This window comes from Dermacentor albipictus, chromosome 5, assembly GCF_038994185.2.
Source record: "Dermacentor albipictus isolate Rhodes 1998 colony chromosome 5, USDA_Dalb.pri_finalv2, whole genome shotgun sequence".
Classification (NCBI taxonomy): Eukaryota; Metazoa; Arthropoda; class Arachnida; order Ixodida; family Ixodidae; genus Dermacentor; species Dermacentor albipictus.
This window is the reverse complement of record NC_091825.1, coordinates 129,133,310-129,157,465: the sequence shown is the minus strand read 5'-3', so window position 1 is coordinate 129,157,465 and position 24,156 is coordinate 129,133,310. Positions and strand designations below refer to the sequence as shown.

Sequence of the window (24,156 nt, the reverse complement as noted above, 5' to 3'; positions counted from 1 at the left end):
TTCAGGCCGCTGCCATAGTGGAAGCCAAACTCAAGGTAAGTCTGAAGCCAAGAGGCCTTTCTTTTTGTTGTTGTTTTACTGGAAGTAAAAGTGTGAGTGAAATAGAAATGATTTAGCACATCATGTCCCCCATATATTGATAGGTGTAACCTTAAGAGACAGGAATACTTGAGACTAGACTGGACTAGAGAACAAATGGAGGTAGCTAATACTCTTGTTGAGATTAAGAGCAAGGACTGGAACTGGGTTGGCGGCGTGATGCGTATAGCAGATAACTGGAGGTTTAGTAATAGAATGAGTTGCAAGGGAAGGGAGACATGGTCAAGGATGGCCAAGGGCTAGGTGATGCAGTAACATTAAGAAATTTTCAGGCATAGGCTGGAGTTAGCTTATGCAAGACAGGGGGGGATTAAAGATCACTGGGAGAAGCCTCTATCCTACAGCAGACATAAAATGAAGACGCCAGCCTGGTGGCGGTGATAATTCAGCACTTTGATCCTAGACTCAGCTTAAGTACCGAGCTGCATATGTGGAAGGTGAGCCACACACTGGTGTTTCAGTCAATGTGTTAAGCCTTTTACAGAGGCAAGAAGGATGTATGCAGGCTGCACCCAAATGTCCTAAGGCTTGCACTATGCTTGAAAACCCTGATTTAGAGCATGCTTTAGATGGAAATACTCTCTCTCTTTGCATCTGGGGTCCTTACTGTGTTTTATAGATTGTATGCTGAGTGGACTTCTTGGCAGGGTTGGGCATTTTGGGAAAACTTGCATGATGCGTAAATTATGTACCAAATCAATAGTAGTACCAGGTATATGTGACTTTTCTGGCTAAGCCGCTGGCTCATTTACAGTTCAATTTCGCACTAACATGAAATTTTGTGGCGATCGCGGTTTAATTGCAGGTTTATTTGCAAGAATCCTTGCTTTGTTCAGAGTTAATCAGAAGTGTGCCTAATCTGTGGTGATGCCAAATAAAAGAAAACCTAGAATTTCTGATGACAAAATGTTGTCACTGTCTGTCATAGTACTTGTCCAATTTCACTGTTACTACGAACGATGGCTGCACTGCTCTGTTCTCTCTGCTTCTATTTTTTTACTCTGGCATCACTGCAGACAGCACAGACTTCTTATTTAACCTGGAAGAAATGACCAAGTAATGCATCCAAACGTGGTTACCAACCTGTATTCACTGCCCTGTGTGAATCTTGAACTTTAGTGAGCTACAGACTTATCTAGACTAGAAGAGCTACATATACCTAATGCTCCTTTCTACGTGACATTTGGTGTAATCGGCATCAAGTCAAAAGTGCAGGAGAAGCTTCTCTCACATGGGTGCTGCACTCGCCCGGTTTCTCTCATATGTTTGCTGCAGTGATTTGAATAGTTGATTAGCAATAAGCAAAATACTCTTAATTGTGGTTTTGAAGTGCAACCCAAAATGCAAAAATGCCTACGTACTTAGATTCAGGTGCAGATTAAAGATCCACTGCTGGCCATATTAATTCAGAGTCCCCCCCCCCTACAGTGTGCCTCATAATCAGAACATGGTTTTAGCATGTAAAAGCCCAGAATTTAATTTTTAATATATAATTGCAAATAAAATAGGAATGTTGTTTATCTCGTGCTGGCACAAATGGATTTGTTACTGATATTTCCAGCTTTACATTTTCTGGTTTTCTTTTTTTTGTAATTGCTTATGACCAGAATTTTCTTAATTTTCTCCAAAAGAAATCTAATGTTGCACGATGTAGCACTCCCGTGCAGTTTGGAAAGTGCTTACTTCATTGTCTTATCAAGCCCCTCTGCTTTCTTTTCTTTTTTCTTTTTTAGATGTCTGACATCCAGACAGCTGTGATTGTGTGTTCATCTTTGCACCAGCGATACGCCGAGTTCTCGACACAGTTGCTTGAAAACTGGCTCAAGGCACTCCCTCTAAAGAAGGACGACAAGGTTGGTGCTAGGCTTGCCTTCATCAAGCTTGTGCCCTACTCAAGTAGCTCTATCTCAGCACACTTATCATTAACTTGATACTTTACAAATACTTTCATGCGACAGTTCATTACTAGTACCTTCCTATTCTAACTACTTTTTGATGGTAACTTGTTTCTGTGACTTTGTTGTCTTTCCTTCTGCCTTTATTTTTTATTTTAAGTATGTGCGTCTGAGGATAAATTAGCTCTAATATCTCATGTAAGTCTGCGGTACTAATGGCTTTTGTATGTTTTAGCTGGACATCCTTTCATTATTGGTAGCATTGTCTTTGATAATCAATGGCTAGTTGTCTACATGTTCTGGAAGACGCATTTTTCTGAGTGCAAAGATTTTATTTTGGTAGTGTAGTCGAGATTGTAACTTGAATGCTTCATAAAAGGAACAAGCACCCCTTACCTTTCAGTACTTAGTGCTTCTGTACTTTTCAGATTCAAGTATTTGGTAGTATACTCAATCATCCTTATTGCACTTGGTGATTTCTTTTGTATCTTCTTTGAATGTCTCATGCCTGTTTGACCTATCAGCTGACCTGCTGTGCATTGAGTTAACAACATGTGCAGCATTTAATGACTAGTCATTGCTAATGTGGAAATGGGTTTAGTGAAGTCCCTGCTTACAGGCACCTAAAAATGAACAATACCATGTATAACATGGTCTTACAATTGACATGTTCACGATGTTTGCTTGTGTAAATCAGAGAGTGCAAGCAAAACTACCTTTAGGTTAGTTGAGTCAAAGCTGTTATTTTTTGAAATGTTATGCTCTTTCGTGCTGTTGTGTACCTCTTCAAAGTTGTACTGTGCATATATCTACTATATGTTCTCTATTTCAGGCTACTAATCTGAGTAAGATCAGGGTGGACTTGAGATTCTTTGCTGAGGTTAGTTTTCTTATGGTAACTTCATTTTTGTGCATGCACCAGAATGTATCAACTTTTATTCACTAAATGATTATGAGATAAAATATGATATGTTAATAAAATGGTAAAAGGTAGTGAATTAAAATTAGTTGAATAACTTGATTTTTATGAACAAGTACATTTTTATGGTTTAACCAAGATGCCCTATTTCTGCAGCCAAGTCATGTGGAGGTTTCACCTGCTCTTGTTCTTGTTTTATTCCTTCAAATCTGTGCTATTCCATAACAAATTATTTTTCACAGATGTGCCTTGCATTTTTGTTCGGAAAGACTCTTGCAGTTAGTGACATCATGTGATTGCAGCCATGGAATATATATTGTACATTTCTTTTCACAATACGGAAACAGAGCTGCAGTATTATCCTACAACATGACTTGATGCCATTGCATAAGTGGGTTTTAGGTTTTGCACAGATGAGTCTCGTGCACCTCAAGTCTAGTGTACCCTTTTTCTTTCTTTATGTTGGGACTGGTTACTGTTAATGCTACGAATGCCTGTATCTGGTGCACCTAGAAAAGTAACTTATCTGCTACAGTATCTTACCTGTTACATTAATCTTATCTTCCATTGTGAGCTGCCCGGGTTGTTATTGAAAACATGTACATGTTTACATTTATTTATTTATTTATTTATTTCACAATAACGCTAAAGGCCCTCTACGGAGAGTATTACATAGGGTAAAGGTTACATCGGTGAGGCAAACAGCGTGTAAATGTAAATACAATAGAAAAACAAAACTGGGACAAAATAATTACAGTGCATCAACGTATAAACAAAAAAACAAACAAAAAGAAATAAAAATAGTTATCAGTACAGCAACTCTAAATGATTTCTACAAACTATGACAACGTCGTGGAGGCTTTGGTTATCGGCGCATTAAAGAAAAATCAGTTTACTAATCAGAGAGTGAAACGTGATATATTGGTATGCATGGTACTGTGTAGAGCGTCTATAAATTTCGACGCATTTGTTTCCGTTACAATGTGCGATGGCAGATTATTCCACTATTTTGCAGTGTGAGGTATAAATGACTGACCAAATGCGAGGGAATGATGCATGATGCATTTGACTTTGCAAGAATCATCCCGATAATGATATGCTTACTTTTGTTTTGTTTCTGCATTCGCAGCTGCTTGCCTGTGGGGTGTTTACTCAAAAGGAAGGTCTACCAGTGCTAAGAAACCTACTTACATTTCTAACAAGTAGTGACCGTGAAGAGCACAACAACCTAAACATCCTTATCAGCTTCTGCAAGCATTGTGGCGAGGACTTTGCAGGATTGGTTCCTCGCAGGATTCGCATCCTTGCCCAGAAGTACATTCGTGATGTCCCGATAAGCGACGTAAGTAAGAAGCCCTTTTTTGGTGAAGTTTGTTATTTCCTATATAGCACAGGGGGGCAGAATTCAGTGCTATGCAGTCAACAGCCCTAGGGGCTACGAAAACATCTGGGAAAAAAAAAAATAATAAATGCATGTCTTTTATTGCCTATAAGGGCTCAAATCGCTGCGAACATGTCCGAAAGATCTCTAAATGCTTGCCTGTACACTTACTAGGCATATTGGTGCTTGTACTGTGACAGGTGATGGCCGATGCACACGTGTATAATTAAGGGTGTCCCATGAGAATTTCTCCTTCCTACTCGTACATTTCACCGCGTAACACTACTGTTTTGGGGTTAAGCTGACTTTTGGACACCGGCATTATGCCTCGCGTTCTGCTATCCGAGCTTCGAAGCCAATGGCGTGCGTTGCAAAGGCGGGGTCAATGCCATTTCTCACAACGGTGAATTCTTTCATTGAAAAATGCGGTACCGAATGGCAAGAAGCTTAATAGTGAGTGCTGAAGCAGGAAAATATGCCTAATGCTGCCACAGTGGCTGCCAGTGGGTCTGTGTGTGAGAGCACCGGTTCGAGCCGACGAGATTGTCAAAATGTTGCGGTGGTGGCTTTGATTAATGTTGTTTCAGACCTGGAGTCACAGCAGAAAATCCAAAAAGTCGGACGGCAAAGGGTTCCTGCAACCGAAATTTCAGACATTCTTATACATTGACTCTATGGGGTATGTGGTGGCGCCGCGAAGCCGTCCGAATAATCGCGCGTCCGGAAAATTGGTTCGTTGACTATTCTATGGCCTGCTGAATTGCTGCTGTGTTGCTTGTAACATATGACTACGAAACAGATCATGATGCACCGACAGTGCATCATGATGTGCAGTGTAGTAGTTTACTAGTATGATGTAAATGTAAGGTATAACTGGCACATTTAATGCCTACTTTAAACTGTGTTGGCTACTTTGAAATGTGTACTAACGAATCTCTTTAAGATTATGTGTGCAATGTACTGAGTGCAATTTTGTACTTCCATAATTAAAAAAAGAACAACTGTTTAGGTAACTCTTCACATTGTTCTTGCTGAAAAAAAGGCCTCTCTATTCGTCAGTTCCTTCAAAAATGAGTGCCCATTAGTTCCAGCTCTTATCATTATGAAATCATTGTTAATTGTAGCAAATATTATAGGCCTAATTTTTAATCAAAACTAGCGCAGTCACCAGAGTGCAGGAACAAATGAAAGACAATTAACTGCGACAAACACAAGCAGTTGTGTCTTTCCGTATTACTTGTACATCTGTTCATGTACTGCAGTCGATTCAATATTGTTTACCAAAGCAGCCGGTTCTTATACCTTGGTGACATAAGTCTAGGTTAGATTATTTCGTAGGTCCAAGGCTGCAGGGATCTGCCATGCTGTATTGTCACTCAGTGCATAAAACAGTAAAATGTGATTAGTAGCTGTATGAGCTTTTGTGGGAAAAAGGGAACATGCTACATAGTAGCGAAACTTTTGCACTTTCTCGTTTCAGGCTGCTGCTCTAAAGTGGGATCTGGCAGCTAAAAATTAGAGAAACAGCAAAGCACTGTTGGTCACGACGCCATTGTGAACAGAAACACTAAATTGCCAAGTTTATTCTTAAGGTCAATTTTCGTGCTCATCATATCGTCAGCGAACAAATTTCTGTCCACGAGTGGTCCTGGCTAACACTCGCAGGGCTCGGTTTAGTACACTTGTGCAAATGCCCTATAAAGTGAATGGAGCAGGAACCGCTTCCATAGGTCAGTTGGTTGAGCGTGGCACACATCATTTGGAGGTTGTCGGCTTGGCTCCTATCAATGGCAGGTTGTATTTTGTTACACATTATTTTACCGTTTCTTATTATTTAAAGAACACAATTCATTTTCCTAATGCTTTCCGTGGCTTCATTGTGTGTTGGCTTCATGTGGTAATTCTGACCAATATGGATTGCTTGCATTTCAGCTTTTGACCCCAGACAAGCAGAAGAGTCTGCAGAGCATCTTGCGCGAGTACTACCGTTCGCTTTGCCGGCACCTGCTGCGTGATCACCAGAATCTCCGGGGCATCGAAGCACACAATCGCCGTGTCCTGCAGACAAAGGGCGAACTCAGCGGTGAGCAGAAGGAAAAATGTGAAGCTGCTCACCTTGCCTTCCAGAAACTGCTCACAGGAACTCAGCAGTTTGCAGTATGTGGCCATTCTCTTACTCATTCTTGTTCTGCACATTTCTAGCAGATGTGTAAATAAAGAAGTCAAATAAAATGGCTTTCCCACTAAACAACTATTTTGTTAGCATTCAGATTTCTCAGAGATATTCCTTGTTTTGTTTAATTTAGCTATGTTTAAGTGCAGTGTTGGCTTGTTTTGCCCAGAATAAAGAGTAGATATGTATCTTCTGGGGCATTGCTGTAGTTCTCATTAAACATACCTCTAATTTCATGCATGTTGTCTTTTTTGTTGATGCAGATCTTCAGTTCGTTGTCTTTAATACAGAGTTGGAAATTCAGGCCTTCTGCTGAGTGCTCAAGAGAGACAGGGCCAGGATTTTATTTTCTTGCAATAAAGCTGATGTTTAGTTAAAATGTCATTTCTTATACCAGAATTACTGCTTTTCTTTAGCACCTTCTGATAAAAAATCCCTATTATTAGGGGGTAGGGAGTGTATGCATCTTTCAGCACTGTGGCTCTTGTGTGTACTCTTGACTATCTTTTCGTATGAAAATATTGCTCTATTTTAATCTGGGTTGGAACTCTAGTTAACATCCTCATTCTACAGTATGCTGGTGCAGTATTTATCCTGATTCTGGTGCCCTTCTTTTAGTTTAAGGGGCCCCTCACCATGTCTGGCCATTTTGAGCTGAAAATCGCAGTGCATACAATGTGCGCTAATGATCGTGTCTGCTAAGTATTACATCGCTACACACTGCAGAAAGAACAGAAATTTCAAACCAAATGCTGTTTACTCTTCTCCTCATGGGCGCCGCACTCCCAGCCAGAGAGTCGACGTCAATGGTGCAAGTGCGCTTTGTACATGGCTGTGCTGTGACATCACTCACAGTGACACATGACTTCGAGAATTATTCAAGGCACCATCAGTTATTTGTTTAATCTGGTGCTTCAATAGACTAATAAATAAAGTTCAGAGAAATTAGAAAACATAAAAACTTCGCACCATGGCTAGTGAGATGTACTTCTATTTCATCTGCTTGTTCCCATGCTTGCACACGGAGAATGAAACTGTCATTTTCTACCGTGTTCCAGTGCTACGATCATGTTCTTTCAATCCTCTCGCGTCTGCCTATGTGCTTGAGACTGCGGCACTGACTTATACAGCTAATCAGGTGTTCTTGCGCAGAGGTTGCAAAATTGTCCGCTGCACAAAACAAGACAAACGCAACAGTTTGCGCACGAGACCGTCACCGGAAGTGCGCCGCTCAGCAGAATACCCAAGAGAGAGAGGAAAAAAAGCAAAAGAAGGCGGGGCCCATGATGTAGTCAAGACTATATCCTCCTGCTCTGGTACTGGAAAATTCAGGGAAGAAATTTCACTTGCGGAGGCTAGACGGGGCAGATGGCGAGAATGTGTTTGTTGGTGGTGATGGTCACCTCCTGTAATCATGTGTTTTCACTTCAAATATTTCTATATCTGCTATTAATGAACTAATCTGAAAAATTATTCTGGTAGAACACTCCTTAGAGGGCACGTAACAACTTCCTATGCATAACCAAAATTTGGTTTGTGGCCTGGTGAGGGGCCCTTTATGTGGAAAACATGTTTTATATGCATTTGCTCAATATGATGGAAACATTATTTCCTCTTTCAGGATGTTTTAGATGAGGATGTTCCTGACTTGCCACTTGAAGGTAAGCGTGGTGTCTTTGCATGTGGCTGATGCAGACTTTTGCTAGGCCGTAAGGGGGGAGAAAGGTAAATTTTTGCTTTGTTTTGCCCAGAAATTGCTACGCTGGAGACTGACGCCGCTACACTTGACATCCACAATCGGTTCAAGGGCGGAGAGGTAAGGATCATGTCTGCTATGGAGCTTGATATGTGTCTACAGCAAGCCAATCTTGCTTTTCAGTGTGTGACATATGTTATTGCAATAATGATTATATGGACACTCCAGGCGAATTTCCACCGTCAGCATTGCCATGAGATATCGTGTGAAGTCTAAGTGCGATAGCATCGCAGCTGCATGCCTTATGCTGTAGGAGTGAGGGAAAGCGGGCAAGGGTGAGCCGAGACGGATGGGGGCTTGATCTCATGCGACCAGGGGAGGAAGCGTGCTGTTTTGTCGCGCGCGCAAGGGAGGGAGTGGAGCAGCAAATGTGTGTGGGTTAGGAGGGAGGGTAAGGGAACAGGTTAGCTTGCTTTTCCTGTTCTACTCCGGCCGTGGCTGCACATAGCGCAGCTGGGCCTGCCCTATCTTGGAGGTAATCTGTGGTGGTTGCTAACGGGAAATCCAAACTAGCCACTCGCTTAGAGTGCGCTGTGTTCTCTCACGCCTAGTCCGCGTTTAAGCGAGAGGTAGCATGAAAGGCAATTTGTTCACCACCGCTGATGCTCTTTATAACAAGAGTCCGCAGTCATCAAGTGAGATGTGTTCATGTTGCTTGTGCATGCGTGATACTACACTTGTTAATTTGGTTATTAAGTGGATGTGTGCAGCAATGTATAAGGCCAATAAACTTACTTCATTCGTCTCATAATTTGCATTTGCAATCAATGCCTTGCCTTCCGGGTGAAACTGCAACTTTTTCTCTTTCTTTTCCAGCTGGATGGAAGCAGCTCGCTGTGGGAAGACGAGGAGTCACGCAGTTTTTATGAGAATCTCCCTGATCTCAAGGCATTTATACCTGGGGTACGATTTTTGTTCTACCACCGCCATCATCATCATCAGCCTGTTTTATGTCCACTGCAGGATGGAAAGCCTCTCCCTGTGATCTCTAATTACCCCTGTCCTGTGCCAACCGATTCCAACTAGTGCCTGTGAATTTCCTAATTTCATCCCTCCATTTAGTCTTCTGCTGTCCTCGACTGCGTTTCCCTTCTCTTGGTACCCATTCTGTAACCCTAATGGTCCAACGGTTATCTAACCTGCGCATTACATGACCTGCCCAGCTCCATTCTTTTCCTTTAATGTCAATTAGAATATTGGCTATACCCGTTTGCTCTCTAATCCAAACCGCTCTTTTTCTGTTTCCTAACGTTACGCCTAGCATTCTTCGTTCCATTGCTCTTCGCACGGTCCTTAACTTGGTGTCAAGCTTCTTTGTCAATCTCCAAGTCTCTGCCTCATATGTCATATGTTGTTCTACCAAAACTACATATTTCAGTGTAGCGGAAATGCCAATATTCCTGTGAATTATACAAACTGAAAATATCTTTTATCCATGTTAAAAACGACGTACAGCGCAAAGGACAAGGACTGCGAGAGACTACATACACTGCGCTGCTTTCCAACAATATTTTATTGCGTTGTCACATCATGTGTATATGTACAAAAGGGGGCATGCGCAGAAAATGAAAAGCTGTCACAAGGGGTGTTCTAACAGCAAGTCATTGTACTAAGAACATGGTCACTTGAAAAAAAAAACATAACTTTTTTTTTTTTCAAGTAACCATGTGTGACTCAACTTGCCCGTGTGAAAGGGATATAACACCTATTACAACAGTATGGTTCAGGATAAGAGCTACGCAGGGTGAAATTTGGCATGGGTTCTTGTTGTTTTTTGCAAATTTTGTCGTATTTGAGTTCTTATACTTTTGCTTGTTTATGCTTCACTATTAGCAGGTGGGAAAAAGGCATGCTGCCTTTCCCTGCCTAACACGTGGTGCGCTTAAGTGGAATAGTTCAAGGCTTTTTGTGTTCCTCGAGTACTTAACTCTTTATTTAGTGCAAATTGAACAAGGGATGAAAGAAGCCGACAGCATTGGCGCAACACTCGTGGTAGTGCCACTGTCAAATGGAGGAACTTAGCTTCATTGTGTCACGCTGCTATCATGAAGTCATTAGCATGCATTTAATTACTAAGGTTAATAAAAAGCTGGTTGATAAAGCGAGCCTAAATCTCGTGACTGGCTAGCTGCATTTTGTCTTCTTTTTATTCACCCCAGATCTTGTTCAAGGACAGTGTACAGGCTACCACTAGCACAGTTTCCTCTGTAGAGGAGTCTGCTGATGTGTCTTTGGAAGAAGGTAAGTACATATTCAGTTTATTATGGTTTGAGTGAAAATCTGGACAGACTGGGCTCTTTGAAAGCAGAAAATATAATCAACACTTTGCATTGTACTATTGCTTCAACCCCCTTTGCAAGGCTTCTTCGCATACATGTGAGTTGTGTAACATTTATGATAACTCAAGGATGCAATGATTATGTCTTCCAGTGTTGAAGAGATATGTCTGATGCCTTATGTAAATTGTGTCAGAGAGATATTACCTCCTGCATGTTCTGGATTATCCAGAAGTTGGGGGGGGGGGGGGGGAAGGCAGTTTTGTTCGCAGGATAACTTGTCCTTGGGCCAGTTGGTTCATACTTGCTGAAGCCACTGTAGAGCATATAAAACAGACACAAGAGCACAAGATGCCTATAGTGTTTGGTTGTGTATTCTTTGTGTCTGCTTCATTTGCACTAGTTTTTTTCAAGTGTGTACGTGGGCAAAAATGACAACCCAGTTTATGATTACGCTTACTGTTTAAAGTAACGCACAAAGCCTATACAGAAACAACATAGTGTATTGTAATATAGCAACAATGAAGAACAAGACAGTCGCACAACTGTGAGTCACCGAACTAACTTTTTTATTTAGTGAATGTGAGTCCAGGAGAGCAAGTAACTCTCAAGCACAACAATAATGGCGAGCGCAATTGTCGATCATCAAAATAAGATCTATGGGTCAAGCACATCGGCTATTTATACATGAGTCTTTGTACATTCCAGCATGATTGCTGGTGCTCATGTACATCCTAGAATGTGCGCCACTATTCACGTTGCATGTGCAATCTGATTACAAAAATGGTTCTGCTATAGAATTGTGCGACAACATTCGAGAAGGTTCCAATACGTAAAAGCATGTCTTGTGCAGAGCGACAACCTTGTAGCAGTTGTTAGGCGGTGATAAATGGTCACCAGAAAAACACAAACACTGTACACGTCAATATTAAGCGAAGAGTACTCAAACTTATTAGCTAAGTATTAGTGGTACATATATATGTGGTACATATATGCAGTAAAAGTTATACAGAAAGGGGTCCCACAGTTATAAACTGCAGCGGGACCTCTTGTTCTTAGTTACATAATAATATATAAATAAAAAGGCATCAGTTGCGGTTATAAACAAAGAATGGATTACACAATTTTTACAGTGTTAATGTAATAAAACCTATGGCAACACATCACAACATAAAAGAAATTACGTAATAAGCAACATAAACATACTTCAAAGAATAGACTCAGTTTGCAGGGTATTAATATAAGTTCTCAGTGAGCTTATGTTAATGTCCCCTTTATACCTAATTCCTTCGTTTTCTTTTTGTCTTCAGATTTGCAGAAGTTGGAAATGGAGTGTGCCCTCGAGATTGAAGAGGAAAGGGAGAACGCCCGCCTGGACAATGGCTGTAAAATAGAGGAGAAGGACTTAACTGAGACATTGCTGCAGGAAATTGAAGGTTGGTTGCCCATGAACTGTTCTTCGGGGTACAGCCAGTGCTGAAGTGATGCAGTATAACCCTGCCTTAGTGAAACAGTTGGGGTGAAATGTTTCTTGTGGCGGCAGTTTTAGCAGAATTACCCTGAGTAGAATTACTACAGAACTGCACAGGTGCCTTATTGTCTCATTGGCTGTAGTGGTAGTATAGCATAATCTCATTAATTCTAACTCCAAGGAGAGTCAGATTAGTTAGGACTGGAAATTTATTAAAATAAGACAGAGTTTGAACAAAGCAGAGCCCCTTCAAATATAGCGCCCAATCAACTGGGCGATACAGCATGCAGAACCAAAACCATCACTAAGCTTGCATTGAAAAAGTCTTATTTTTCCTCCATCAGCACAAGATGACCTGTGCTAAAGGAAGCCTGGGTTCTGTACAAAGTCCATGTGTGATAAAGTCGTCCTCGCATCGTTTGCTGTGGGTGCAGAGGAAAACGTGCGAGGCTGAGCTGAGGAGGATGGTGGCGTGACGTGCGCCGTCCTCCACGTGCCTATTGTTGGAAATGATGTGATCGAGCGCGCGGTAATGTGAACAAGCGCACACTGGGAGCTCCTTCCTGCTCCTTTTAAGTATAGCTAGCAATGCATCGAACCTTCACCTTTGCCTCGGGCTTGTCTGAAAAACAATCCATGGGAGGGAGAAATTTTGCTCGAAATAATCGTCGTGCATTTTTTGGAGCTCTAATTTGCTGGAGTTTACCTCTATTAAAATACATGGGATTTTGCCAGGACCAACAGAGCAGTTAGAATTATCCATCAGTTTGAAAGAAGAGATTTTGAATGGTCGGGGTTTCATTGTATATCATTATCTACGCTGGTCATTTCCCTGGATGGAAAGCATGCAAACATGACCCGAGTCATTGATGGCATTCTATGCAGCGCCTGATGAGGAGCCCGCACCTGGCACCGGGCCAGGCACAGCCAACAAGCTTCTCTTGGATGGCTTTCTGAACTCATTACTTCATTGTGTCAGCCGGGAAATGGTTGATCAGGTGAGTGTTCTTGCTCGCTGATGTGCAGTCACTGTGTACATGCGTACATATTGTAATGTGGTGGCAAGAAAATGTTGGTGAACAGATGACAGAAAGAAAAAATTAAATATTCTAGAGATATGCATGAATCACAGCAGTTATACATCATAGACAACACACAGCTATGGCTACAGTGATGACATGGAAGTGAATAAATTTATGTACAGTTCTTTGTCAAGGCAGTCTTTAGCAGAATTGTGTTTTCTGGCATTGTGTTGATGTCGTCTTTGACCACAGCGTTCACAGCAATTCACTGTGGAAGAGCAACATGATGTTCTACACCTCTGCCGAAGCTAATGAATCGATCAACCAATAACACTATGGGGGGTGGGGGGTGAATCAGTGACACTTCCAACTTCCTGAGTTAAAGAATCCATAAATGCTCCAACTAGGCATGTACATTATCAAGCTATGTACGTAACCAATTCTCTCTATCATTTTTTTTCTTTTCAGGCTGCAGAGCAGTTCTGCATGAGCCTTAACACCAAGCCCAATCGTAACAAGCTAATCAAAGCTCTCTTCCTCGTTCCCAGAACAAGGTATGTTTGCAATTGCTTTGCATATATATATATTTTTTTCTGATCATTCATATGCCTTGCATATATCAGTGAACACTTTACTGTGTCAGTACATGTGTAATTCCAGTTTTTTTGTTTCTAAGATGTTCACAGATTTTTCTTGCAAACAATATGATTGAAACACTGATTCTTTCACATTTTTATGTTTGAGAAAATTAAAGTCTTCTCTCTTTCCTTTTCCTTTTCTGAGTGCTATATAATGGAGCAGAAAGTCAAGACTGGAAATAACCGTTGCTGCTTTTTTGGCCACAATGTAGGTTGGACCTGTTGCCTTTCTATGCCCGATTTGTGGCCACCCTTGCCCCATGCATGCCAGATGTGGCCAATGATCTTGTCAGCATGCTGAAACAGGACTTCAAGTTTCACGTGAGTTTACTGCATTTAATGCCTTAAGTCCTGTAGTGTTACTGTGGCAATTTGAAATTTACATATTAAAGGGACACTAAAGGTTACCAGAAAGTCAAGTTAAAGTGGTAGAGCAATGTTCTAGAACGTCTAAGGCGTCAATATAATCGCGAGCAGAGCTTTAGTAACCGAGAAATTGAGGTAAATGCATGACACGATTTGAGACCCCCCAGCGACATTCCGGTACTAAACCGATGACGAAAGGTCTCCCCGTAATTTATGTTACTAATACTCAACTACTCGTATTAAAAATATCATTTCATTCGATTATAAGACGGAAGAAAATGCTACTTGTCTACGTCTACTCGATTCTAACAAAAAATAAGATTTTGACGTTACCCTTCAGTAGTATGGGTGGTCGAAAGGTTTCGTTTTCGCTCGACTCTGCGCGCACGACTCTGCGCCGCGCACGCTTTGGAGTTTCAGTACTTTCGTTATCGCGTCGTGCTGTGAGGGTTCTGCTGGCTCGCGAAACTTTCATTTGGAACAAGCAGCGAGAATGCCACGTCCATGTGATGTCGTGGGAAGCCCTCGTTGCTTTCCCGCTCCGGAGAGCCGGTGTCGAGGCCGCCGTCGTAGTACGCAACGACGCCGGCAGTGCGAGCCCTCAGCAGCAGGTCGCGCTCGTCGGTGCTCAAATCGCTGAAGTTGAGCCCACCATCGCGAGCCAATCTGTCGGTGTCAGGGTCCATTGCGACGAGCGTCGAAGTTTGCGTCATAGAATAAAGTACCAGCTTATGGGCGTCTTGCGCTGGAGCTTGAGGTATAGTAGCGGCGCCTGGTGGCGGTGCGGGAAACGACATCTGGGTCGGCTGTGGCGAAGCACGTTTCTAGGCCTAGTTTTGCGTCGATTCGCACTTTTTTATGCCCTGTTGCGAGTGCGCAAAGGCTCGTCACTTCTCACAGACCACGCCGACCACGCTGCGAGCTTGCCGCAGCCTATAGTTTAACGAAAACGGACTTTCCGTGTGCCGTGGGACGTAATGTGGGACGTAATTAGTTTCTCCTTCCACTAGCCACCATACTCCCGCTTTCGCTCTGCTGTCGGCTCTGTTTCTGGCCATAGCCGTAGCGCCGTCTGCGGACGCCGTTCTACTCACCGATGGCGCAACGTCACTATGAGACCATGATGTCAGTTCTCCTCGATCGGAGGGCGGGCGATTTGAACTGCGCTAGAGGTACGCGGACGCTTCAGAACGCATTTTCTCTTAAAGTAAGTCTCTCCTTGCCACGAAACAAGCGTTTCGAGGTTTCTGTGATGGTATTTCAACAGTCCACGTTGACTTAATAGTAACCTTTAGTGTCCCTTTAAGGACGATAACTCACAAAAAAGGGCTCAGACTTGTGCTTATTTGTGTGGTGGGAATATCCAAAAATAGTTTCAGGCCATTTATTGAAACCTGTAGGCTTCTAACAAAAGAAGCTGTAAACTGCAAAGAAAGAAAATGTCTGACTGTATCTTTGTCACAGAATGTTTTTTCACAAATCTTGTCCTCAAGCATATACTTTTTCGCTGAGCCATCCTACATCTCATCATGTGTTAATCATCATAATATCTTAAAGTTGAAATGCCAAGCTTCCATGTCAGCTTGTCTTTTTCATTAATTTGTGTCAAAGACGTTGTCAGAATGGAACTGCCTCACTGCCTCCTTAACCAGAAATTTCGGTCAACATGCGTTCATAATCGACATCCATGTACAACAATGTAGTACTGCTACTGTACCACTGTTCTCTGTAATGCTGCAGTGGCGCTACGAGCATTTGAAATGCGTAAATAAAATAAGTGTGAAGTGCTCTGAAAGTTCCTTTACAGCCTTGCTTGCTATCTCTGCAGCACATGTTCTCACGTGACAAGCACAGTGTTCCACATTTTGTGGAACCTTGTAGAACATTTCGTATTGCAGGGATAACATTGCGGTGTGTGCATATGAATGGTGCCGGTGCATTGGCGTCTCGGATGTGCTCCGCCCTGTGGGAAACTGTGTGTTGTAATGCTTTTATTCCACTAATGAAAGATGGTGACATGTCAATATACAGCTACATATCAAATACCTACACAGGAGGTCGGAATGCAGGTGTTTCCCTTGCTAATTGCTCGAGCATAAATTAAGATTTTAGGACTCGTTATATCACAGAACCACAATAACTGTTTAGAAGAGATTAACCAATGTTCAAGTTATATGAAAGTGGGTGAACAAATCAGATGGCACTTCCTTATATGGCTCAGTTATTTCTTCTATGTTTTCATAGTGCGTAGTACTTGCTCTATTCCATACTGCTTAATTTTAAACACTACTGAACTGATTTCTTCTTTTCTTGTGTGTGTGTGCTTGCATTTCAGCTGAAAAAGAAAGACCAAATAAACATAGAGTCCAAAGTGAAGACAATGAGATTTATAGGTAAGACGATTCTTGAGTTCACTCTAGACATAAAATTATACCCTTACCCCACTTTCACGTATACTTACGGTGATGCAATTTTGTTTTGTTTAGGAGAACTCGTGAAATTCAACATTTTCCCCAAGTCGGATGCCCTCTACTGTTTGAAGGTAAGTTTTAGAAAACAGAAATCATAAAAAAAAATGATTTGTTACAGAATATGTTTATCCCTGTCACTTAGTCTGAAAAACAGAATGTTGATCAGAACATAAAGCTAGATGAAATATATGGTTCTTTGTGTAAAATGTAGCATTATTGGACGTGGTAGCCACAAAGAGTGTAGTGCCATATTGGATGAGTATTTAAGGTAACAGTTCTTTTTTTTTTTTCATTCATACAGAACCTTCTCCTGGACTTCAGCCATCATTACATTGAGATGGCTTGCAACCTCCTTGAGACCTGCGGTCGCTTTCTGTTCCGATCACCTGAATCGCATCAGAGGACAAAAGTTTACTTAGTAAGTGTTCCTTTTGTTTTTAAAGTTTGCTTTTGCTGAATAACCTTAGCTCTGGACGCTAAACACAGCTTTAATGTGACTGCCAGCTGTCAAGCATTCTGTCATTGATTTACAAGCTTTCTTGCACCTTCTCCCAGGAACAAATGATGCGAAAGAAGGCTGTTCAAGCGTTGGATAGCCGGTACATTACTATGATTGAAAATGCCTTTTACTACTGCAACCCCCCTGAAGCACCCATGGTAAGCATACACAAATTTTTGTGTTAAATTTTTTTTTTTGAGCCACACCTGCCAACTTTCCTGATCTTTTTATAAAGTTTGTGAATTTGGACTTGTTTTACCATTTTGCAAATGTTGCATTGAGTTTGTGGGAGTATGCGCTGCGTGTGGCTAGGACTGAAGGTGAGCTCCAGATCTAGCTACGCACACAGTCATTCCCTGGTATTCCCCAACACGTAGCGCGTGTAATTGCAGCTATGTTGGGTTCAAACGAATGAGGCAACGAACAGCGTCAACCCTAAGAATGTTTATTGCTGTAAGCAATAAAGAAGACTGGCATAGGGAAGTCTTCTCTGTAATAACAAAAATAGGCTTGCCTGGGATAGTCAGGCTAACTAGATCACTGATGGGTTGCAGCAGGTAAACGCAGCAGGTTAGAGGTCTGGCACCAGAGAGAGAGGGTCTCTCCTGATGACGCTGTTTTATACCTTTTTACCTTTGCGAGGGGAATGTTAGGGGGGAGGGTGCACGTGTCACGAGAGCAAGAGAGAGCCGGGAGAGGGTGTAGTGAGCCTGTCCCTTGTCTACACCGGTTCTCGACACATCCGAAACGTGCCACCGCGACGACGTGAGTATGTGGGGGAAGATGGGTACGGTTGCTCCCCGCAAATTCCACATAAAATTCTCTTTATTAAAAAGTTCTTCTTTTCTGTCTCCGTATCTTTCATTGAAAGTATTTTAGCAATGAAAGGAAGCCTAGGGGCACTTGCTTCGAGCAAGTTTATTCTGGCGAGTTCCTGAAGCAGACGAAATCTGCAGTGGCAAAGTTGCTGAAAAAAAAATCACTGTGATCTAAGAACAGTCTATTTCTTGTCAGTCTCTGCTGTTGCAAGTTTCCTGCTGTTTGTGTTCTGCATCTAAAGGTAAATTATCATTAATAAAGTGTATATGTATCCCACAAAACGTGCGCATGTGGAGCAAGCATTTAACAAAATTAAGGATCTTAATAGCTTTGTTGTAAAACATGGCGTTCCAACCCCCGAGCAGCAGCCTTGTTCATGATTAAACAAGGTTCTCGTGGGGGCATTGTAATGTCAACTTTTAAATAATTCTTTAACCTTGATGACTGTTTGAGGTGAAAGCTTCACATGTACAGAAGTTTGAATAAGTGAAGTAAGGGTAAAGAGTACAACTTGTAACAGTGCAGTACTCTATTATTCAGCTTTCTTATTCTTATAATTTGGCTTATGTTACCTGGTTGTTTGGTAATATGGCGTTGAGCTGGCAAGACGGTGAGTGTGGCTTGTGGTTGAGAGACCTTGAGTTGTCATGAGTGTGATGTGCAGCTTTTCCAAAGCATCTGGCTTTGTTGTTTGGAGAGATTCAAAAACCTTTTCGTGCATTTTTTTCATGGAGCAGGAAGCAACATTTCTTCATGTCCATTCATTTCTTCCTTTCTTCTTGCAGTCTGTTCGTGCCGTGCGACCACCACTGCATGAGTATATTCGCAAGCTTCTTTACAAAGACCTCGCAAAGAGCAACACTGAAAAGGTATAGCTGTTCATTTGTCAAGTGGCCCACTAATACAAACTAGATCTCACAATCCGATGGTGATAGCAATCACATTGATGCCATTGCTATTGGTACTGTGATGCCAGCAGCAGCAATTCTCAAGTCATTGGTCACAGAAACTTCAGGGGCAGCTGGTGATGCTGGCAGCAATAATGCACAAAATGATTATGTCAGGTCTATAGAGTAACTGTAGTTTAAAAAAAAAAGTGTGTAAAGGGTAGTGCTGCGTGGTGAAGGCATGAACAGATGTTGAAGGCCTGCTAAGGCCAGATCCACCTTCTTAGGAAGGTCAGCTCAAATGAGAGGGTGTGATGGGAAGTATGGAGCTGATATTTGTTGTTGAAGACATGTGTAGCTATACTCTCGCTGTGCTGTTTTTTTACAAGTTCTTGTGTGAAAGCTTTTTTTAAAAAGTCTGTTGGGACAGCTATCTAAGAATAAATGTTCCGACTCGGCATGGTTCAAGAGCCCTTTAACCTTTGAGTATACTTGCCTGGCTACCAATGCATGTCCTTGATTGTGCCCGAGATAATTAGTGAACATGAAATATCACCTAGACAGACTGTGCCATTACTCACAAGTTGGTTAAAACTAAAGTTTTATGCTGTTTTGTGCACAACAGAGCTTATTGACTGTCAATGTTGCTTATGTGTTTTTGTTTCCCGACATGGTGGACTAGTGCAAATAGTCCACAAGTTTTTTGGACGACGCCAAAGTTTAAGAACCGTGAACTATGTAGAAATTCAGGAATTTATGCATTCTGATTAAGAGGACTTCGATGTTGGTTATGAGGTGTCTTCAAGAAACATTGCCAGCAATAAGGATGCCATTGTGTGAGCACACAGTTTCAGTTCAGTGAGTTTCGGTTTCGCCTCCGGCATAACAACCTTGAGCGGCCCCAGTATGCCCTGTGAGGGTGCGGGTAAAATAAACATTGGATCTTGTTATGCATGCGGACCCAAGGAGCAGAGCAGACGCTTCTGACATGCTCACGGGGGTTTCTACCACACATTTGTGCATTCATATTATAATAAATAGTTAAGCAGTTAAATGTGGCCATATAGTTATCCTCCACGCCATGTTGCCCGAGGAACTCTAAGTATAATCAATAATTAATAAATGTGGGTTATTGTTTTTGAGTTTTGAGGCTCAAAATTTTGTAAAATGTTCACCAACATATCGCCAATAAATAGCATTTCCTGCTATTGTGACACTTTGACAGAAATTGAATTTCACACGCTTCAGAAAGACACCCTAGGAGCCAAAGCGTTAACAGTAGCTGTTGAGAGATAATTCAAGTCAGAGGTCTTCTTGGGGCTCTTGGACTTCGACATCTGAATGAAGCTTGTGCTGCCAAGAGTGTGTTGCCGTTAAGTTGCAATAACCAGCTTATATGTGCTAGTTTTCATTCTGTTTTGTTTTGTCACTTGAGTTTTTCTGCCAATCCATTTGCACCACAGATTCTTCGTCAGATGCGTAAGCTGGACTGGGAAGATCCTGACGTGTCTGCCTATGCCACCAAGTGTCTAGTGGCCATCTGGCATGTCAAGTACTACAACATTCGGTGTATGGCCAACTTACTGGCAGGCCTGGTTGCATATCACGTAATGCTCTCAATTTTTTCCTCTCTGTACCCTTGTCCGGCTCGGTTCAGGGTTTCTTGTTTGTTTGCTCCTGCATCACAATGGGAATTCTTGTTCTTTCCCATGAATGCTGTCACTGAGCAATGATATGTGCATGGAAGGGACCGCAAAAATGTCCTATTAATTGGGCAGTCTAACAAGTGAATGTCAAGTTCCCAAGATAGAAAGACCTCTTTCTGTTGTTTTTAACTCTTTAACTCCCGAGTTCTGGGAGGAGGAAATAACTTTAATGTGTCCTGAGGAACCCCTCCCCACCCACTCTTGGTTTAGTGGGCGGCAGGGGTCGCGGGCCGCACCCACGTTGGGACGGGAAGCCCGTGAGCCTCCGCCCTTTCGTGAGCCCTCTGGACGGCCCGGAGCTGGGTCTGGTGGTCGTCGCTTTGCAGGGCGTCCAACCAGTCTTCTTCTTTAGTGAACACGGTGCCGCTTAACGCGGAGCATTGCCAAAGCATGTGCGCTAGCGAGCAGTAAGATTCGCCACAATCCGGACATTGCGGCTCTACTTCTGGTGAATAACGGCTCAGTCTGCCTCTCGAGGGGAACGACCCTGTCTGAAGCATTCTGAATATCGATGACTGTGGTCTAGTGAGTTTAGCGTGGGGGAGAGGGAAGGTCCTCCTCGACAGCTGATAGTGTGTTGTTATTTCGTTGAAGGTGAGCAGCGGGTCTCGGTGCTCCCCTCCCTCCCCGCCACCTCGCTCGCCACGATCGCCGCGGTGCGTGAGTCCTCGCGCGCGTCCGTGCGCCAGCTCGTTGGCGTTGGGAAAAGTTCTGGGAAAATATGAGATATCTAATTTTTTTTTACTTTGCCAATTTCTTGCATGCCATTTTATAATAAAAATAAATAAATAATTGTATTGCTTATCCTTTTTATTCAATGGAAAAATTGAATACGATATTGAATAAGATGTCAGCAGAGTTTCCAAACTACATTAATATCTGCAACAACATTTTCTGCACTTTTTAGCAATACAGTGGACGCTTTTTAAATAGAAACTCAAGAGACCAGAGACATTGGTTCTGTTTATCGCAAGTTCCATTTACTGAGAGACATTGCAGAAAGCATTGCATGAATACAAAAACAACCAACCATGAGAATGGTGTTTTGTTTTAGTAGCCATTCAGTTTAAGTGATTTCTGTTTATCGAGATTCCTCTGCATTGACACAAACTGGAGAGTTAAAGGATTAAAGGCCAACTGCAATAACATCTTACTTAGGCTAGTTCGGCAATAACTGAGCAGTACATACATGCTATTGACGCAATCTTGGCAAAGCTGCAGGCCTGGTAACTCTTCAATCTGGGAGGTCTTGGCAAGTAGCCAGCTGGTTCTTTGTACTCCGAGTAATTTCTGGTGATTGGTAATCACAATTCTTTCTTTTTTTTTTTCAATTGCAATATGAAAACAGTCTATTTTTGTGAGCTTCTTCCTACACCTCCAGTCACTTCAAGTGTAAAATTTTCAACAGTGACTGTAACATATCTACACTAACAGAATCTAGGCTTCTTACGCAATCCAAAATTTCATTGCAGTTGGCTTTTTAAGCATGCCACCAACCCATTGCTCACTACATTTCGTCAATGTAATGCTGTAATGTGATGATGCCTACTTGGTATGTCATGATAGCTGTGCACTGTGCATTTCCATAATTCCTTTATGTGCTATTCATTCACATAGTGTCATAAATTATTATCCATTATCGCATTAAACTGTTTTGCATCTGCATAACATGTTTTGCTCTAAGCAATCATCGGCGAATGAAACCACGTGCAATAATAATGGTGAATAGAATTTTCCTTCACAATAAAAGCATAGCTAATGTCCCACTTATTACAGGAAACAGTTGGCCCTCAGGTTGTGGATGGTGTTCTGGAAGACATCAGGCTTGGAATGGAGGTGGGTAAAAAGTGCGAACAGAATCCAGAACTGGGCAGTGAGCCAACCTGTTTAGCGTAACATAAGACCACCATAGCTGTGTCTTGTGAATTGATTTTTAATCACAACAGATGTTGCTGCAGAGGTCTCTACTGTTGTTTCTCTTGCACTGCAACTAGGTTGGTATTTATTGTGATCATTGAAGTAGTCCTGAGAGCAGGAGTGCCATGTTTGGGTGATATCTTGAACCAATCCGTTTTTTTTTTTTACCCTCAGCCAGAGTTTCAAAGAGAAACTTCAATTTTCATTCAGGTTCAGCGAAAACAGTTAGGGTCCGATTCAACCTGGGAGCAAAAAAAAAAAAAGCTTCATACGGGTTTGAACTGGTTCAAGTTCATTTGCATAATCAAGGAAGAATTAGATGAAAATAGCATACAATGTTTTGAGAAAAAAAAAAGCCTGATGCTGCCTCTGAGCTGCACAGAAAGGTTATATGTGTTGTTCTTCTGTCCACACACAGTTAGTAGTTACAAAAGAATTGTGCAGATCTAAGACCAGTGCTGAAATCTATGTGAAGTTTTAGTGAGAAAGAGGAGAATTTATTAAGGGGACTCAGAGTCCTCTAGCCTGCTACTCTTATTTGCAGAGGGGAGGGAACGAGTGGTGTGAGAAGTGATGATGATAGGTAGTACCATGCCACTACACACACATTCTTGTCCAAATGGCTTATTTGCAGCCTTGAATCTAGGATCGAATCCTGGCCACAGCAGCTCCATTTCGGTGGGGGCGAAATGTGAAAACACCCGTGTACTTAGATTTAGGTGCACATTAAAGAACCCCAGGTGATCGAAATTTCCCGACTCCCCCACTACGGCATGTCTCATAATCGGAAAGTGGTTTTCGCACTTAATACCCCATAATTTAATTTTAATCTTAAGAGCCTTGAATCTAAGCAGGCATGAACTAAAAATTTGGAGAGAGCCTTAATGGCTCGCTTTCTTCATATTATGCCCGACCTAGGGCCTAGTAACAATTTCTTGCTCAACTGCCTGTTGTTAATTGGAACCAACAAAATGGTTTTGTGAATTCTCATATTCACAAAAAGTTCTTACGCTAGAATTGTTCGTAAGAGAGAATTTTAGCCAATCCTGCCATATTATTATATTATTAGCGAAGGCAGCTAGCAAGTAGCAAAGATCAGTTATGAACAAAACAATTCGTGAATTTGGCCCCCAAATTCTATTTGCCAAGAACACAGAAGAACGCCTGAAATTTGCTTTAAGGAGAGTGAGGACGGGCATGGCTCTGAAATATGTAAAGCTGGCACTTTTTTTCCAAAGGGGAGATTTCTTATCATAGTGTACCAGGCACATCTACACATTGCTGTTTGAAGTGCAACATTGGAAAGCGAGCCACCTTTCACCTTGTATGGGAGCGCACATCCCTACCCAGCTTTTAGGCAAGATTATAAGCAGTCTACCCGCAGCCCTCTGTCCCGCAAGTTTTCACCAATGGAAGAGGTCAAGAGGGGAGCCACATAACATCAGAAAAGGGATCCTAAGCTCTCGTAGAATATTTCTGCGACACCTCTTTGTCCAGTGCAATTTTAACTTGCCCTATATGCTGGTTCCCCTTCTCTCTACCATTTCTCCCCAAGGCATCACCACCAAATGTTTTATTATAAGTAAAACATTTGCGACAGCTTGGCATAGTAGGCAATAAAAGCTTCAATTTAAATATCACGTTATGGAAGCATATGTCAGAAGCAATATGCCATATCTGTTGCCCCTATTTCAACTTTTGCAATTAATAGTCACCACCCAGCTAGGAAGCACTTTATTTCAACGGTCGTGTACAGGTCTCCAACTAACGGGAAAATATTAGACGGTCACCAATTCCAAATGCTTATGAGTGCATTACTAACATGTCTGCCCCCGCCCCCTGCCAACGGGATACATTGAAA

At 42.0% G+C, this 24,156-nt stretch overlaps 1 protein-coding gene across 4 annotated transcripts in view; it reads left to right on the top strand.

Annotated features, from left to right (window-relative positions):
- Window positions 1-24,156, top strand: part of Upf2 (UPF2 regulator of nonsense mediated mRNA decay) — a 51,162-nt gene that overhangs the window by 4,363 nt on the left and 22,643 nt on the right. For all 4 annotated transcript variants that reach the window (XM_065437703.1, XM_065437702.1, XM_065437700.2 and 1 more), the window contains exons 8-27: window positions 6-35; window positions 1,833-1,952; window positions 2,827-2,874; window positions 4,043-4,255; window positions 6,227-6,451; window positions 8,089-8,128; window positions 8,219-8,283; window positions 9,040-9,126; window positions 10,383-10,464; window positions 11,810-11,935; window positions 12,856-12,968; window positions 13,461-13,546; window positions 13,843-13,951; window positions 16,332-16,389; window positions 16,483-16,538; window positions 16,769-16,885; window positions 17,023-17,124; window positions 18,571-18,654; window positions 20,136-20,279; window positions 22,155-22,214. In XM_065437703.1, coding sequence (XP_065293775.1) covers window positions 6-35; window positions 1,833-1,952; window positions 2,827-2,874; window positions 4,043-4,255; window positions 6,227-6,451; window positions 8,089-8,128; window positions 8,219-8,283; window positions 9,040-9,126; window positions 10,383-10,464; window positions 11,810-11,935; window positions 12,856-12,968; window positions 13,461-13,546; window positions 13,843-13,951; window positions 16,332-16,389; window positions 16,483-16,538; window positions 16,769-16,885; window positions 17,023-17,124; window positions 18,571-18,654; window positions 20,136-20,279; window positions 22,155-22,214 — 1,965 coding nt within the window. The remainder of the gene's footprint in view (window positions 1-5; window positions 36-1,832; window positions 1,953-2,826; window positions 2,875-4,042; window positions 4,256-6,226; window positions 6,452-8,088; window positions 8,129-8,218; window positions 8,284-9,039; window positions 9,127-10,382; window positions 10,465-11,809; window positions 11,936-12,855; window positions 12,969-13,460; window positions 13,547-13,842; window positions 13,952-16,331; window positions 16,390-16,482; window positions 16,539-16,768; window positions 16,886-17,022; window positions 17,125-18,570; window positions 18,655-20,135; window positions 20,280-22,154; window positions 22,215-24,156) is intronic.